Source organism: Hemitrygon akajei, chromosome 13, assembly GCF_048418815.1.
Source record: "Hemitrygon akajei chromosome 13, sHemAka1.3, whole genome shotgun sequence".
NCBI lineage: Eukaryota > Metazoa > Chordata > Chondrichthyes > Myliobatiformes > Dasyatidae > Hemitrygon > Hemitrygon akajei.
Window position 1 is genome coordinate 6386329 of NC_133136.1, and position 15552 is coordinate 6401880.

The window sequence follows — 15552 nt, forward strand, 5'->3', positions numbered from 1 at the left end:
GTGTCCACGATATCCTGAAGTGGGAAGGTAAACAGTACATATTGGCATCATCGACATATGTAGGAAAAGGGAGGAGGTCCAGAAAACAGACTACAGGAAGTTAGGAAGGAAGTTGAGAAGCTGGACCTCAAAGGCAGTAATCCTGGGATTACTGCCTGTGCCACGCGACAGTGAGTATAGGAATAGTGTGAGGTGGAGGATAAATGTGTGGCTGAGGGATTGGAGCAAGGTGCAGGGATTCAGATTTCTGGATCATTGGGTCTCTTTTGAGGCAGGCGTGACCTGTACAAAAAGGAAGAGTTGCACTTGAATCCAAGGAGAACCAATTTCCTGGCAGGGAGGTTTGCTAAGGCTATTGGGGAGAGTTTAAACTGAAGAGACAGAGGAAGGGGTAGTAGGTTTACAAATCAAGAAAGCTTGTAGGCAGTGTGAGAGGGAGGATAGCCAGGTGATAGAGAAGGGATACACTCAGACTGATGGTTTGAGATGTGTTTATTTTAATGCAAGAAGCATCATGAATAAAGCGGATGAACTTAAAGCGTGGATAGTACTTGGAGCTAAGATGTTGTGGCCATTACAGAGACTTGGATGGCTCAAGGGCAGGAATGGTTACTTGGAGTTAGTTGATGTTTCAGAAAGGACAGCGAGGGAGCCAAAAGAGGTGGGGGCGTGGCACTGCTGATTAGAATAGTGTTACGGCTGCAGAAAAGGAGGAAGTCATGGAGGGATTGTCTACGGAGTCTCTGTGGGTAGAGGTTAGGAACAGGAAGGGGTCAAGAACTTTACTGGGTGTTATTTATAGACCATCCAATAGTAACAGGGACATGGAGGAGCAGATAGGGAGACAGATTCTGGAAAGGTGTAATAATAACAGGGTCATCGTGGTGGCAAATTGTAATATTGCCAATATTGAATGGCAGCTTCTAAGAGCTAGGGGTTTAGATGGGGTGGAGTTTGCTAGGTATGTTTAGGAAGGTTTCTTGGCACAATAAGGTTTTTTGTAGGTTTCTAAGCCTACAAGAGGAGAGGCTGTATTTGATCTGATATTGGGAAGTGAACCTGGTCAGGTGCCAGGTCTCTCAGTGGGAGAGCATTTTGGAGGTAGTGATCATAATTCTATCTCTTTTACCATAGCATTGGAGAGGGATGGGAACAGACAAGTTAGAAAAGCGTTTAATTGGAGTAAGGGAAAATATGAGGCCGTAAGGCAGGAATTTGGAAGCATAAATTGGGAACAGATGTTCTCAGGGAAATGTACAACAGAAATGTGGTAAATGTTCAGGGGAGATTTGCGTGGAGTTCTGCATAGTTATATTCCAGTGATACAGGGAAAGGATGGTAGGGTATAGGAACCATGGTGTACAAAGGCTGTTGAAATTCTAGTCAAGAAGAAAAGAAAAGCTTACGAAAGGTTCAAACATCTAGGTAATGATAGAGATCTAGAAGATTATAAGGCTAGCAGGAAGGAGTTTAAGAATGAAATTAGGAGAGCCAGAAGGGGCCATGAGAAGGCCTTGGCGGACAGGATTAAGGAAAACCCCAAGGCATTCTACAAATGTGTGAAGAGCAAGAGGATAAGATGTGAGAGGATAGGACCAATTAAGTGTGACAGTGGAAAAGTGTGTATGGAACCAGAGGAGATAGCGGAGATACTTAATACTTCAATATTCATTATGGAAAAGGATCTTAGTGATTATAGAAATGACTTATAGGGGACTGAAAAGCTTGAGCATATAGACATTAAGAAAGAGGATGCACTGGAGCTTTTGGAAAGCATTAAGTTGGATAAGTCACCAGGACTGGACAAGATGTACCCCAGGCTAATGTGGGAGAAAAGGGAGGAGATTGCTGATCCTCTGGCAATGATCTTTGCATCATCAATGGGGACTGGAAAGGTTCCGGAGGATTGGAGGGTTGCAGAAGCTGTTCCCTTGTTCAAGAAAGGGAGTAGAGATAATGCAGGAAATTATAGACCAATGAGTCTTACTTCAGTGGTTGGTAGGTTGATGGAGAAGATCCTGAGAGACAGATTTATGAACATTTGGAGAGGTATAATATGATTGGGAATAATCAGCATGGCTTTGTCAAAGGCAGGTCGTGCCTTACAAGCCTGATTGAGTATTTTGAGGATGTGGCTAAAAACATTGATGAAGGAAGAGCAGTAGATATATATGGATTTTAGCAAGGCATTTGATAAGGTACCCCATGCAAGGCTTATTGAGAAAGTAAGGAGGCATGGGATCCAAAGGGACCTTGCTTTGTGGATCCAGAAGTGGCTTGCCCACAGAAGGCAAAGAGTGATTGTAAGCATGTCATATTCTGCATGGAGGTCAGTGATCAGTATTGTGCCTCAGGGATCTGTTCCGCGTCCTGTTCTCTTTGTGATTTTCATAAGTGATCAGGAAATGGAGGGATGGATTAGTAAATTTGCTGTTGGAGGTGTTGTGGATAGTGTGGAGGGCTGTCAGAGGTTACAGTGGGACATTGATAGGATGCAAAACTGGGCTGAGAAGTTGGTGATAGAATTCAACCCAGATAAGCGTGAAGTGTTTCATTGTGGTAGATCTACAAACCCCATTTCCAGAAAAGTTGGGATATTTTCCAAAATGCAATAAAAACAAAAATCTGTGATATGTTAATTCACGTGAACCTTTATTTAACTGACAAAAGTACAAAGAAAAGATTTTAAATAGTTTTACTGACCAACTTAATTGTATTTTGTAAATATACACAAATTTAGAATTTGATGGCTGCAACGCACTCAACAAAAGTTGGGACAGACGCATGTTTACCATTGTGTTGCATCACCTTTCCTTTTAATAACACTTTTTAATTGTTTTGGAACTGAGAATACTAATTGTAATAGATTTGCAGTGGGAAATTTTGTCCATTCTTGCTTGATATAAGATTTCAGCTGCTCAACAGTCCGTGGTCTCCGTCGTCTGATTCTCCTCTTCATGATGCGCCATACATTTTCAATAGGAGGTAGATCTGGACTGGCAGCAGGCCAGTCAAGCACACGCACTCTGTGTCTACAGAGCCACGCTGTTGTAGCCCGTGCAGAATGTGGTCTGGCATTGTCCTGCTGAAATAAGCATGGACGTCCCGGGAAGAGACGTCGCCTTGATGGCAACATATGTCTCTCTAAAATCTTAATATACGCCTCAGAGTCAATGGTACCTTCACATACATGCAACTCACCCATGCCGTGGGCACTGATGCACCCCCATACCATCACAGATGCTGGCTTTTGCACCTTTTGCTGATAACAATCAGAATGGTCGTTTTCATCTTTGGCACGGAGAACTTGACGCCCGTTTTTTCCGAAAACTAGCTGAAATGTGGACTCGTGACCACAGCACATGGTTCCACAGTCATTCGGTCCATCTGTGATGAGCTTGGGCCCAGAGAACTCGCCGGAGTTTCTGCATAGAGTTGATGTATGGCTTCCTCCTTGTGTAATACAGTTTCAAGTTGCATTTCTGGATGCAGCAACGGACTGTGTTAAGAAGTGACAATGGTTTTCGGAAGTACTGCCGAGCCCAGGTGGCTATAATTGTCACAGTAGCATGACGGATTCTTAGGCAGTGCTGCCTGAGGGCTCGAAGATCACACGCACTGAACAGTGGTTTCCGACCTTGCCCTTTACGCACTGAGATATCTCTGAATTCTCTGAATCTTTTCACAATATTATGTACAGTAGATGTTGAAAGACCTAAATTCTCTGCAATCTTGCATTGGGAAATGTTCCTTTTGAACTGACTAACAATTCTCTCACGAATTTTGGCACAAAGGGGTGAGCCACGACCCATCCTTGCTTGCAAAGACTGAGCCTTTGATGGACGCTACTTTTATACCCATTCATGATACCTCACCTGCTACCAATTAGCCTGTTTAATGTGGAGTCTTCGAAACCGGTGTTACTTGAATATTCTGTGCACTTTTCAATTTTATTTTAACTCTGTCCCAACTTTTGTTGAGTGTGTTGCAGCCATCAAATTCTAAATTTGTGTATATTTACAAAATACAATTAAGTTGGTCAGCAAAACTATTGAAAATCTTTTCTTTGTACTTTTGTCAGTTAAATAAAAGTTCACGTGAATTAACATATCACAGATTTTTGTTCTTACTGGATTTTGGAAAATATCCCAACTTTTCTGGAAATGGGGTTTGTAGTATGATGGCAGAATATAATATTAATGGTAAGACTGTTGGCAGTGTGGAGGATCAGAGGGATCTTGGAGTCCGAGTCCACAGGACGCTCTAAAGCATGCTGTACATGTGGTTAAGAAGGCATACGGTGTATTGGCCTTCATCAACCGTGGGATTGAGTTTAAGAGCCAAGAGGTAATGCCACAGCTTCACAGGACCCTGGTCAGACCCCACTTGGAATACCGTGCTCAGTTCTGGCCACCTCATTACAGGAATGATGTGGAAACTATAGAAAGGGTGCAGAGGAGGTTTATAAGGATACTGCCTGGATTGGGGAGCATGTCCTGTGAGAATAGGTTGAGTGAACTTGGCCTTTTCTCCTTGGAGCGATGGAGGATGAGAGGTGACCTGATAGAGGTGTATAAGATGATGAGAGGCATTGATCGTGTGGCTAGCCGGAGACTTTTTCCCAGGGCTGAAATGGCTAACGTGAGAGGGCACAGTTTTAAGGTGCTTGGAAATAGGTACAGAGGAGATGGCAGGGGTAAGTTTTTTACACAGAGGGTGGTGAGTGTGTGGAATGTGCTGCCGGCAATGGTGGTGGAGGCGGATACAATAGGGTCTTTTAAGAGACTCCTGGATAGGTATGTGGAGCTTAGAAAAATAGAGGGCTACGGGTAACCCTAAAGCAAGTACATGTTTGGCACAGCATTGTGGGCCGAAGGGCCTGTATTATGTTGTAGGTTTTCTATGTTTCTATTTTACTAAATCTGATGGAAGGGAAGGAGCTTTTCCTGAAACACGGAGTGTGTTTTCAGGCTGCTGTACCTCTTCGCATTGCTACCATCAAATAAGAGGGCATATCTTGGATGATGGTAATTCTTTATGTTGGATGCTGACTTTTTGAGGCATCACGTTTTGAAGATGTCCTTGCTTCTGGGGAAGTTAGTGTCCACGGTGGAGCAGGCTGAGTTTGCCAGGCTGGCTGCGTTGTTGGGAACAGAACACCAAAGTAAAGTGTTTTCGTTTACATTTGTTGATGTAAAGTAAGGACTTTAATATGTATTCTCCAAATCAAAAAACATGATTTAGTTGGATGCAAAATTAAATAGCAGATGGTTAAGTTTATTGAAAGAAATCTAAGTATTTGGGTTACATATTTCATGACCCTGGCATGCCCCAAAGCACTTTACAACCAATTAAATATTTTGGTTCAACTGGAGCTGATGCTGTCATGTTGGAAATATCACAGTAAATTTTTCTACTGCAGGTTGCCACTGTCAGTGAAGTAAATGGTCATTTACTAGATAGAGTGGATGTGAAAAGGAATTTTTTTTATAATGGGGGGAGCCTGGGACCAGAGGGCAATGGCTGGGAATAGAGGGACGTCCAGTTAGAACAGAGATGAGGAGGAGTTTCTTTAGCCAGAGGGTAGCAAATCTATGGGATTCATTGCCACAGTTTGCTGTGGAGGCCAAGTCATTGCATATATTTAAAGCAGAGGTTGATAGGTTCTTCATTAGTCAGGGTGTCAAAGTTTACGGGGAGAAGGCAGGAGAATTGGGTTGAGAGGGGTAATAAACAGCCATGATGGAATGGCAGAGCAGACCTGATGGGCCAAGTTTTCCTATGTCTTCTGGTCTTACTGTTGTAGTGATTTTGTTTTAGAGATAAATGTTTTTGAAGATTCCCATGTATCTGAAAATGCTCTCCATTTGAGAAAGAAAATTTAATAGAGGCACAGGAGACTGCAGATGTTGGAATCTGGAGCAGTCCACAATGTGCTGAAGGAACTCAGCGGGTCCTTCTGGCCCAACAAGTCCATGCACCCCAGTTATACCCATGTAACCAATTAACCTACTAACCCATACATCTTTGGAATGTGGGAGGAAACCAGAGCACTTGGAGGAATCTCATGCAGTCACAGGGAGAACTTACAGAGAGCAGCGGGATTTGAACCCATATTGCTGTCACTTTAACAGCTTTATGTTAACCACTGTATTTTTCTGCATGGGAATGAGACGGAGGACTCCTATATAAAACTGTGGATGGAAGAGCTGAAGCAAAGCTGGTAGGTGAAAAGTGGATCCAAGTGAGGGAGTGATCGTATAAACTGAGAGGTGACAAGTGGAAGAATGATGCTTGAGAATTCCATGTTCATGTCATCACATTTAAGATTTATGATTGTTTAATGGCCTTTCCAGTACACAAGTGTAAAGGGAAATGAAATAATTGCTGCAATCACATAAAGAACACAATAATAATAAACATAAGGTTGCTTATATGAATGATAAAAGTAGTGGTTGTTGGGGATGTGGAAGGGTGGGTTAGTAGGTGGAGGTGTTGATAAGCCTTACTGCTTGTGGAAAGTAACTGTTTTTGAGTCTGGTGGTCCCAGTTACATCCTGGGTGCTATGTAACCTCCTCCCTGATGAGAGTGGGACAAACAGTCCATGAGCAGGGTAGGTGGGATCCTTCATGATGCTCTGGCACTTCTCTGGCATCTTTTTGTATATATGTCCTTGATGGAGACTGTTCAGGTGGAATGAGATGTTGTTCTTTTAATTTGTGTTTAGCTTTGACTTGAGGTTGAGGATCAATGTGTTGATGGGGGAATGGGGAGTGGAATTAAGGTGGCTGGCTGCTGGGATATGCCAGCTAGCATAGCAGACAGACAAGAATGTACTTGGTAAAGCGTTGTTGGACTGAGTGATGTAGAGAAACCCACAATGGGAGCACCACACACAGTAAATAATACTGCTGGATTCACATGGGAAAGACTGCCTCACCTGGAAGGGTTGTTTTGGGCCCAAGATTGTAGCAAAGAAGGAGGGTCAGGTGTAGATGTTACGTTTTTAGTGGTTATGGGGGAGGGATGTATCTGGAGAGGGAGTGGTTTGGGTAGGGAGGTATGAATGGAGAACGGAATCACAGAGAGAGTGAATCATGTGGAAAGGTGAGTGGTGGGGGTGGTTGTGTAGAATGTACCCAGTGGTGGGATTCTGCTGTAGATGGTGGAAGTAAGAAGAATGATATGTTGGATACATTGGATGTGGAGGTAGGTGAAGATTAGGATGGGTGGCAGTAAGGGCAAAGGTGAGATGTGTCTGAGGGTTCCTCAATAGCAGTTTGGGGGAGGGGACCCCTTTGAAGCTGGGAGGTGAGGTAGAAGAGGTAAAGGACTGAAGAAGAAGGAATTTGATAGGAGAGGCGAGTAAACTATGGGAGAAAAGAAAGGAGGAGGGAACCGGGGTGGGGAGGTGGGAGGAGGTGATGGGCAGATGAGAAGAAGAGGAGAGCCAGAATGGGGAATGAATCCGTGGCACACTGGTCTCTTAGCATCACTAGTGGATGAGTGAATTTTTTTTTTGAGGTACATTGTGCCTCTGAAAGAGGCTGATTGAGTTGGTAGTACCAAGCTGCTTCACTCTTTAAATTAAACTTTGTATAAGCTGTGAAAGCATTTTTAGATTCAAGAGTTATATCACCTGCGACAGAACGTCTGGCCTCAGATCTGTTCATCTAGCTGCTTCAAATCCGTCTCATATCTGTGCTGGAGAATTTGATGCATCAATTTGAGAATCAATGGCATCACATTGATCAGAATGGGGACATGGTTAGGCTCTTGAGTGTGTTATTGGAAATAGTTTATTATAGTGACATGTACCGAGATCCAGTAAAAAGCTTGTCTTGCATACTGTTCATACAGAACAATTTATTACACAATACGTTGAGGTAGAACAAGGTAAAACAATAAGAAAATGCAGAATAAAGTGTAACAGCAACAGAGAAAGTGTAGCCCGGAAAAAACAATAACGTGCAAGATCAAAATGCAGTAGATGATGATGTTGAACCCATCTTACCTCACCATTTAACCAATTAAGAGGGAACCACGTACATACTAACAGGGTAGAAGCTGTCCTTGAGCCTGGACATGTGTTTTTAGGCTTTTCTATTTTCTGCCCGAAGGAAGTGGAGATAATACCTGTTATGGTGGGGCTTTACTGAGGCAACAAGAAGTATAGATAGAGTCTATGGAGGGAGACCTGTCCCAATGAAAGTTCTCAGCATGAGATGTCAGCTGTTTATACTCTTTTCCTTGGATGCTATTAGCCTGCTGAGTTCCTCCAACATTTTGTGGATGGACAGGACAGGCTATCGGTGATGTTCACTCCTAGGAACTTGAAGTTCGCAATCTCAATGAGATTGCATCCATCATGGATCTGTTACAGCAGAAGGCAAATTGCAGTGGGTTGAGTTGTCTGGAAGGCTGGAGTTAATGCACACCAACACCAGCCTTTCGAACCTCCTCGTGATACCGGATGTCAGGGCCACTGGGCAGTAGTCATTAAGGCACATTATCTTGTTTTGTAGTATTGTCAATGATACCTATAGGTTCATTAATGATTAGGATTGGCATGAAGATTAACTGGACTACACTTGCTTTGCTTTTCATGGTCTACCATATGTCCTGCTTGGGGTATACCTGATTAACTTTCCATACAGCATTTTTGTGGCTGCAAGTGAGCCACTGAACCAGAAGTGTGCGCTGGTTCGGGAGATTTTGCATTGTACACTCCCAATAATTTGGAGTGTGAGTGCTCTCAATTTGTTAATATCATAGGTAACTTGTCAAATTAGCTGAAGATTGGTCCCTGCCAAGGTGGGAATGTTGGGAGGTCTGAGATATCATGTTCACATGGTACTTCTGTTTGAAGATGCTATCAAATGCTTCTGCCTTGTGTTTTTCACTTCCCTGTTGGACTCTGCTATTTTTGATTTGTTTATTGAGCCTCCTTTAGCTGCTTAATTGTCCACTGTACACCATCATATGATCACAGAGACAGGACTATAGAGCTTTGATCTGATCTGTTTATTAATTTTATTTGGTCTTTTCTATCTCCTGCTGTTTCTTCTATTTAGCCTTCATTCAAAGGCCCTGTTCCTGTCCTGTACTATCTTCTAATGTAAATATTGTAAGCAATATTCCAGTAATATAAATGCCAGCTTAAGAAGTTGCAGATGATGAACTGTTTGTAAGTTATATTCTTTATGTGGTTTGTTTTCAAGGTTGCTCCAAGGAAATCTGCAGACCTATTGCTTTGCTACCTTTGAAGATCTCGCTGCAGCTGACAGACTGAGCTTCGTGCCTTTTTGTACACGAGAGCAGATATTGCAAGGAAGAGCAATTAGTTTACTGGAAGGAACGGTTAACTTTAAAAGGTTGTGCTTTTAAGGACAAAATAAAGCTGATTGAGGGATCAGCATCATGTCTATCACCAATACCCCAACTAGTAATGATGCCTGCCTGAGCATTGTACACAGTTTGATGTGCCATCGACAAGGTGGAGAAAGTGAAACCTTTGCCAAAAGAGCCATTGAGAGCTTGGTCAAAAAGCTGAAGGAGAAGAAAGATGAGCTGGATTCACTAATCACAGCTATAACAACCAATGGAGCTCACCCCAGCAAATGTGTCACGATACAAAGGACGCTAGATGGAAGACTTCAGGTAAGTGCTCAGAGGAATTTTTCTTACAAATAACTATTTGTATTAATAGAATGCCGTTCCTGTATATAGACATTCCAAGGAGAATGAAATCTCCAGCACATCTTGGATAGGGTGTCATGGTAGTTAGTGGTTATTGCAATTTTATTACCATGGGGTGTGTCAGAATTCAATTCCGGCATCCTCGGTAAAAAGAATTTGTGCATTCTCCTCACGACTCTGTTTCCACCAAGGTGCTCTGGTTTCCTCCCACAGTCCAAAGGTGTACTGGTTATTAGGTTAAATGGCCATTGTAAATTGGATTAGTGTTAAATAGGTGGGTTGCTGGGCATGCAGCTCATTGGGCTGGAGGGGCCTGTTCTGTGCTGCATGTATACAAAAAAAAACATGTCCCAGGAAGAGGAGATAAAAAATAGAGGACATGAGTTTAAGGTGAGAGATAACAGATTTAAGAATCCTGAGGGGCAACTTCTTTGCCAAGAGAGTGGTGCGTATAAGGAATAACTTGCCAGAGAAAGTAGTTGAGGCAGGTACAATAATATTTAAAAGACATTTGGATAAGTTCATGGATAAGGGGTATTTAGAGAGAAATGGGCCACACACAGGCAAATGGGTCTAGCTTGGTGGGCACCATGGTCAACTTGAACGAGTTGGGCTGAAGAGCCTGTTTCTGCAACTCTATATGTAATAGAAGTTGTTATTTCATTGTTTGACAACCAAGTCCAGCTCCTGGCCTTTATACGTGAGCTACTAAGTCTATCGGAACTGTTTCTGCTGACAGGAGAAGAAGCAAAGACTGGGTTCTTAAAACAATTGCTTTGGGCAGATGGGGCTCAGCAGCCGTGGTGGGCATTTCATCTAGGAGAAGGAAAACTCTGATTGCAAACCTCTGCTGCTTTGTCGTTATACCCACTATTGGTGAAGGCTTCGGGAGTAAACCTCGAGAATTGAGTTCAAGAGCCGAGAAGTAATGTTACAGATGTATAGAACGATGGTCAGACCCCACTTGGAGTATTGTGCTCAGTTCTGGTCACCTCACTACAGGAAGGATGTGGAAACTATAGAAAGGGTGCAGAGGAGATTTACAAGGATATTGCCTGGATTGGGGAGCATGCCTTATGAGAATAGGTTGAGTGAACTTGGCTTTTTCTCCTTGGAGTGACAGAGGATGGGAGGTGACCTGATAGAGGTGTATAAGATGATGAGAGGCATTGATCGTGTGGATAGTCAGAAGCTTTTTCCCAGTGTTGAAATGGCCAACACGAGAGGACACAGGTTTAAGGTGCTTGGAAGTAGGTACAGAGGAGATGTCAGGGGTAAGTTTTTTTACTCAGAGAGCGGTGAGTGCGAGGAATGGGTTGCCGGTGACGGTGGTGGAAGTGGATACGATAGGGTCTTTTAAGAGACTCCTGGGTAGGTACATGGAACTTAGAAAAATAGAGGGCTATGGGTAATCCTAGGTAATTTCTAAAGTAAGTACATGTTCAGCACAGCATTGTGAGCCGAAAGTCCTGTATTTTTCTGTAGATTTTCTGTGTTTCTATGTTTCTAAAAGTCCAGAGCTGGAGTCCCTAAGGCAGACCTATGGTGACTGGCAATTCCTGCAGTGCCGCTGGTACCAAACTGTATTGGTCTCTGCTGTTCCTTTGGATTCATCTGCTGTGTGGAGAGGAGGAGCCTGCTGCAGAGCACAGCTTACTCTCCATATTGCATTACCCTGGCTTGTGTATTGACGGCTAGGATGCAACATCCATGGTTGGCGCCAATCCACGGAGGGCCTCTGTTTCATTGCTATGATTTTTGCAACAACTGTCGGGACAAAAATCCGTTTTGGTGTCTTTGCATCTTTGTGAATCATCAGTAGAAATCATTATTTTGGTTAACTGTTTAGATCTCATTGGCTATTAAACATGTATTTCAGTTGCAGATAGTTAATGTCATCTTTGAGGTTAAACAAAGAAAAGCTCAAGTTTTTTTCCTTCTTTATATCTGCTCATTTAGGTAGAGAGGACAGGTGAATAGTGCATGCTCTTCTTGTGGGATGTGGGAAAACGGGACCTCCAGCAATGTTCCCTCTAATTTTTAGCAGTCAATGTGCACAAAAATCTAATGTTGTGCAAATTTTTTTCCTGTGACAAAAGTATGTGCGCACTGAATGCACACGTGGCACAATTTATGTAGGTTTACAAAATATTTGACATAAAACGGCACAGAATAACAACAAAATAACATACATATTTAAGTCACTCAGTTATTTTTTCTCTCTCCTGTCTTTGGCATTTACCCATTCTTTGTAAACTCTATCTAGACTAATAGAACTTCCATCCAATTGATAGCTTTTGATTCTCATTAACATATCCAAACGACATTCACCTAAATGGCTTCTCAGCTTGTTTTTGAGTCAGTTCATTAGGCTAAAACTTCGCTCACAGTCCGTACTAGACGCAAGAAAGGTTCCCCCAACGTCCATCAACTGTGCAAGGTGGCAGAACTGTACATTTTGAAGTACAAATGCCACCATTTGAGTAAAGTTTGAAATCAGTTTGGATTTAATTTTCTCTTGCACGGAAAATTTGAAAACATTAAACTATCTAACTATTACAGTATTTTCAGCTAGAAAATCATGATATTTTAGACATAAGGCATTAACTTGTTCATTGCCAAATGTGAAGTCACAATCTGCAATTGCGGAGAAATTAAAAGCTGACCATTCTTGTACCTCATCTTCAGGAAACCTTTCTTCTAAATGAACACAAAGACTATTTATAAAAGTCAACAGCGAACTTGTATCTACTGTGACGTTTTCTTCACGTTGTTGCCTTAGCAAAACTTTCCTTTGTCACTCCACGAAACATTGTCTCCCAGATACTGCTTTCTTACCTTAATGTGTTGAACTAAATTTAAAGAGTTATTCATTTTAACAGCTAAAAACACACTGTCGATAAGAACTTTGATCTCCTCATGGTTTGATTGTTTTCGCTGTTGCTCATCTGCACTCAGCCATAACATGCATAGCACTCCTGTAACGGGTAATGACGGGTTCTGTTGCCTGAGCTTTTGTACACCGTCCAAATGCGATTTACTTGCCAAATGATGCTTCAAAAAGTCAAGTTTCCAAATATCATCCCACTTCTTTCCACTAGCAAATTCTCCAGCAACTTTCACATCACGACAATATAAACAGGTAACTCCAGTTTCCGAATCATACAATTTCTCGTAGCTGAACGTTCATGACCTCATGAGCTTTCGGTGTAGTAATTTATACTATTTTGTTAAGCCATTCAACTTTAAACAAATTTGCAGTTCTTTTGCGCTTCACGCCCTTCGCTTCTTTTGAATTTGACATAGTGAATCAAGATTTTTTCCAATAAAACTTAGTAAGCTATCTATAGGATTTGAAACAGATCTTTGTAAACTTTACAATATGAACACTGTCCGCCAAAGATGGCTGCCGCCGTGGTGCAGCTGTACAAACCGGAACAGGAAAGGTGAGGTGACGTAAATTAGTGACATGCATTGTGGTATCTGAAAAACCGACTAACTAGTTAACAGAAACATTTAGCTAAAAGATTATATTCAATAAGTATAATTATTAATTACTACATTATTTTAGGTAACTAACCTTTTGTGCGCTGGTTGAAAAACGTGTGTGCGCACGCACAGCTTAGAGGGAACATAGACCTCCAGAGTCCCTGACCACTCCAACTGTGAGGAGTGCATCTAGCTGCTGCTTCTAATAACCATATTAAGGAGTTGGAACTGGATGAACTCTGGATCATTCAGGAGGCTGAAGGGGTGATGGATAGGACATATAGAGAGGTTTTTACACCCAAGGTGGCAGGACCCAGGAAACTGGGTGACGGTCAGGAAGAGGAAAGGGGTTAAGGAGCCAGTGCAGACTACCCCTGATCGTCCCCCTGAACAACGGGTATCACTTTGGATATTGTCAGGGGTGAGGGGGAATGACCTCACAGAGGAAAGTCACAGGGAAGGGTCTCGGCCCGAAACATCGACAGTGCTTCTCCTTATAGATGCTGCCTGGCCTGCTGTGTTCCACCAGCATTTTGTGTGTGTCGTTTGAGTCACAGTGGTTGGGTTTCTGGCACAGTCCGCCTCTGTGACTCAGAAGGGAAGGAGGATGAAGAGGCGTGCTGTGGTGATAGGAGATTCATTGGTTAGGGAAATAGATGGGTTGTTCTGTGGGCGAGAATGATATATCGATAATATGTTGCCGTCTGGGATATTTCAGATCGAGTCCTCAGCATTCTTAAGTGGGAGGGTGAACAGCCAGATGTTGTGGTCCATGTAGGTACCAATGACATGGGTAAGACGAGTGAAGAGGTTCTACGTGAGGAGTTCAGGGAGTTAGGAGCTAAGTTAAATGGCAGGACCTCCAGGGTTGTGATCTCAGGATTGCTACCTGTGTCATGTACCAGTGAGGCTAGAAGTAGGAAGATTATACAGTTTAACACATGGCTAAGGAGTTGGTGTAGAAGGGGAAGGCTTAAGATTTTTAGATCATTGGGCTCTCTTCCAGGAAAGGTGGGACCTGTACAAAAGGGACGGTTTGCACCTGAACTGGAGGAGGACTAATGCTAGCAGGAAGGGTTTTATAATGCATGGTGGGGTTTAAACTAGAGCTGCGGGAGGTGGGAGCCAGAGTGCCAGAACAGTTAGTGGAGAGGTTGTGGAGGCAAATGTTGGTTAGACCTCAGACAAAGTAAAGAATCAAAAGGTTGACCATGGTGTGACAAAATCAAAAAGGGTGAATACAGGACTGAAGGTGTTGTATCTGAATGCGTGCAGAATACAGAATAAGGTAGGTGAACTTACAGCACAGTTGCGGATTGGCAGGTATGATGTTGTAGGCACTGAATTATGGTTGAAAGATTATAGCTGGGAGCTTAATGTCCAAGGATGCACACTGTATCAGGCAGGAAGGCAGAGGGAGTGGCATTGCTCTGTTGGTAAAAAAATGAAATCAAATCATTAGAAAGGGTGACATTGGTTTAGAAGGTGTTGAATCATTGCGGATAGAGCTAAGGAGCTGCAGGGATAAAAAGACCCCAATGGGAGTTGTATACGGACCTCCAAACAGTAGTAAAGATGTGGCCTAGGTAGAAAATGGGAGATAGAAAATGCATGTCAAAAGTGCAATGTTACAATAGTCATGGGGGATTTCAACATGCATTGATTGGGAAAATCAGATTGGTGTTGGATTACAGGAAGGGAAATTTCTAGAGTGCTCACGAGATGGCTTTTTAGAGCAGCTTGTGGTTGAGCCTGCTAGAAGATCAGCTATTCTGGTTTGAATGTTGTGCAATGAACCAGAATTGATTAGAGAGCTTAAGGTAAAAGAACCCTAAGGGTAATTGATCATAATAGGATCTAATTCACCCTGAAATTTGAGAAGAAGAAGCTAGAGTCAGATGTATCAGTATTACGGTAAATAATGATGAAAAAGCACCCAAAATAAAGTCATGTAAAGTTAGTATCCTTCCCCCCCACCCCCCCCCCCCCCCCCCCGGGAGAAAAAAAACTCCAGACCAAGCGCTGCAAGATGTGGGAAATATTAATCGGAGCATTCAAACCCCCAAAACTGTATATAAAAATAAGAACAAAAGATAATAATGCCTACTTTCTTTCTTTTTAAATCTTTTTATTAATTTTAAGCAAACATAAATGAAACATGAATACAGAGAGCTTGAGAGTACATAATTAATAGGTTAAGGTATAAATACAAATACATGATAATCCATATGTAATAACCTCCCAAACTCATAGTAATTATGAAAAATGGAGTAAATAAGAAAAACCCCTCCAAAAAAGGAAAAAAAACCTAACCAACATGGGCCAGTGCATTATGTCAAATATACACAGTAGCGTCAATAACT

The 15552-nt window shown here is 42.4% G+C and overlaps 1 protein-coding gene across 1 annotated transcript in view; it reads left to right on the forward strand.

The window, feature by feature from the left end:
* Positions 1–15552, forward strand: part of smad4b (SMAD family member 4b) — a 114586-nt gene that overhangs the window by 2836 nt on the left and 96198 nt on the right. Inside the window, exon 2 of the mRNA XM_073064085.1 lies at positions 9223–9661. Coding sequence (XP_072920186.1) covers positions 9422–9661 — 240 coding nt within the window. The 5' untranslated portion in view covers positions 9223–9421. The remainder of the gene's footprint in view (positions 1–9222; positions 9662–15552) is intronic.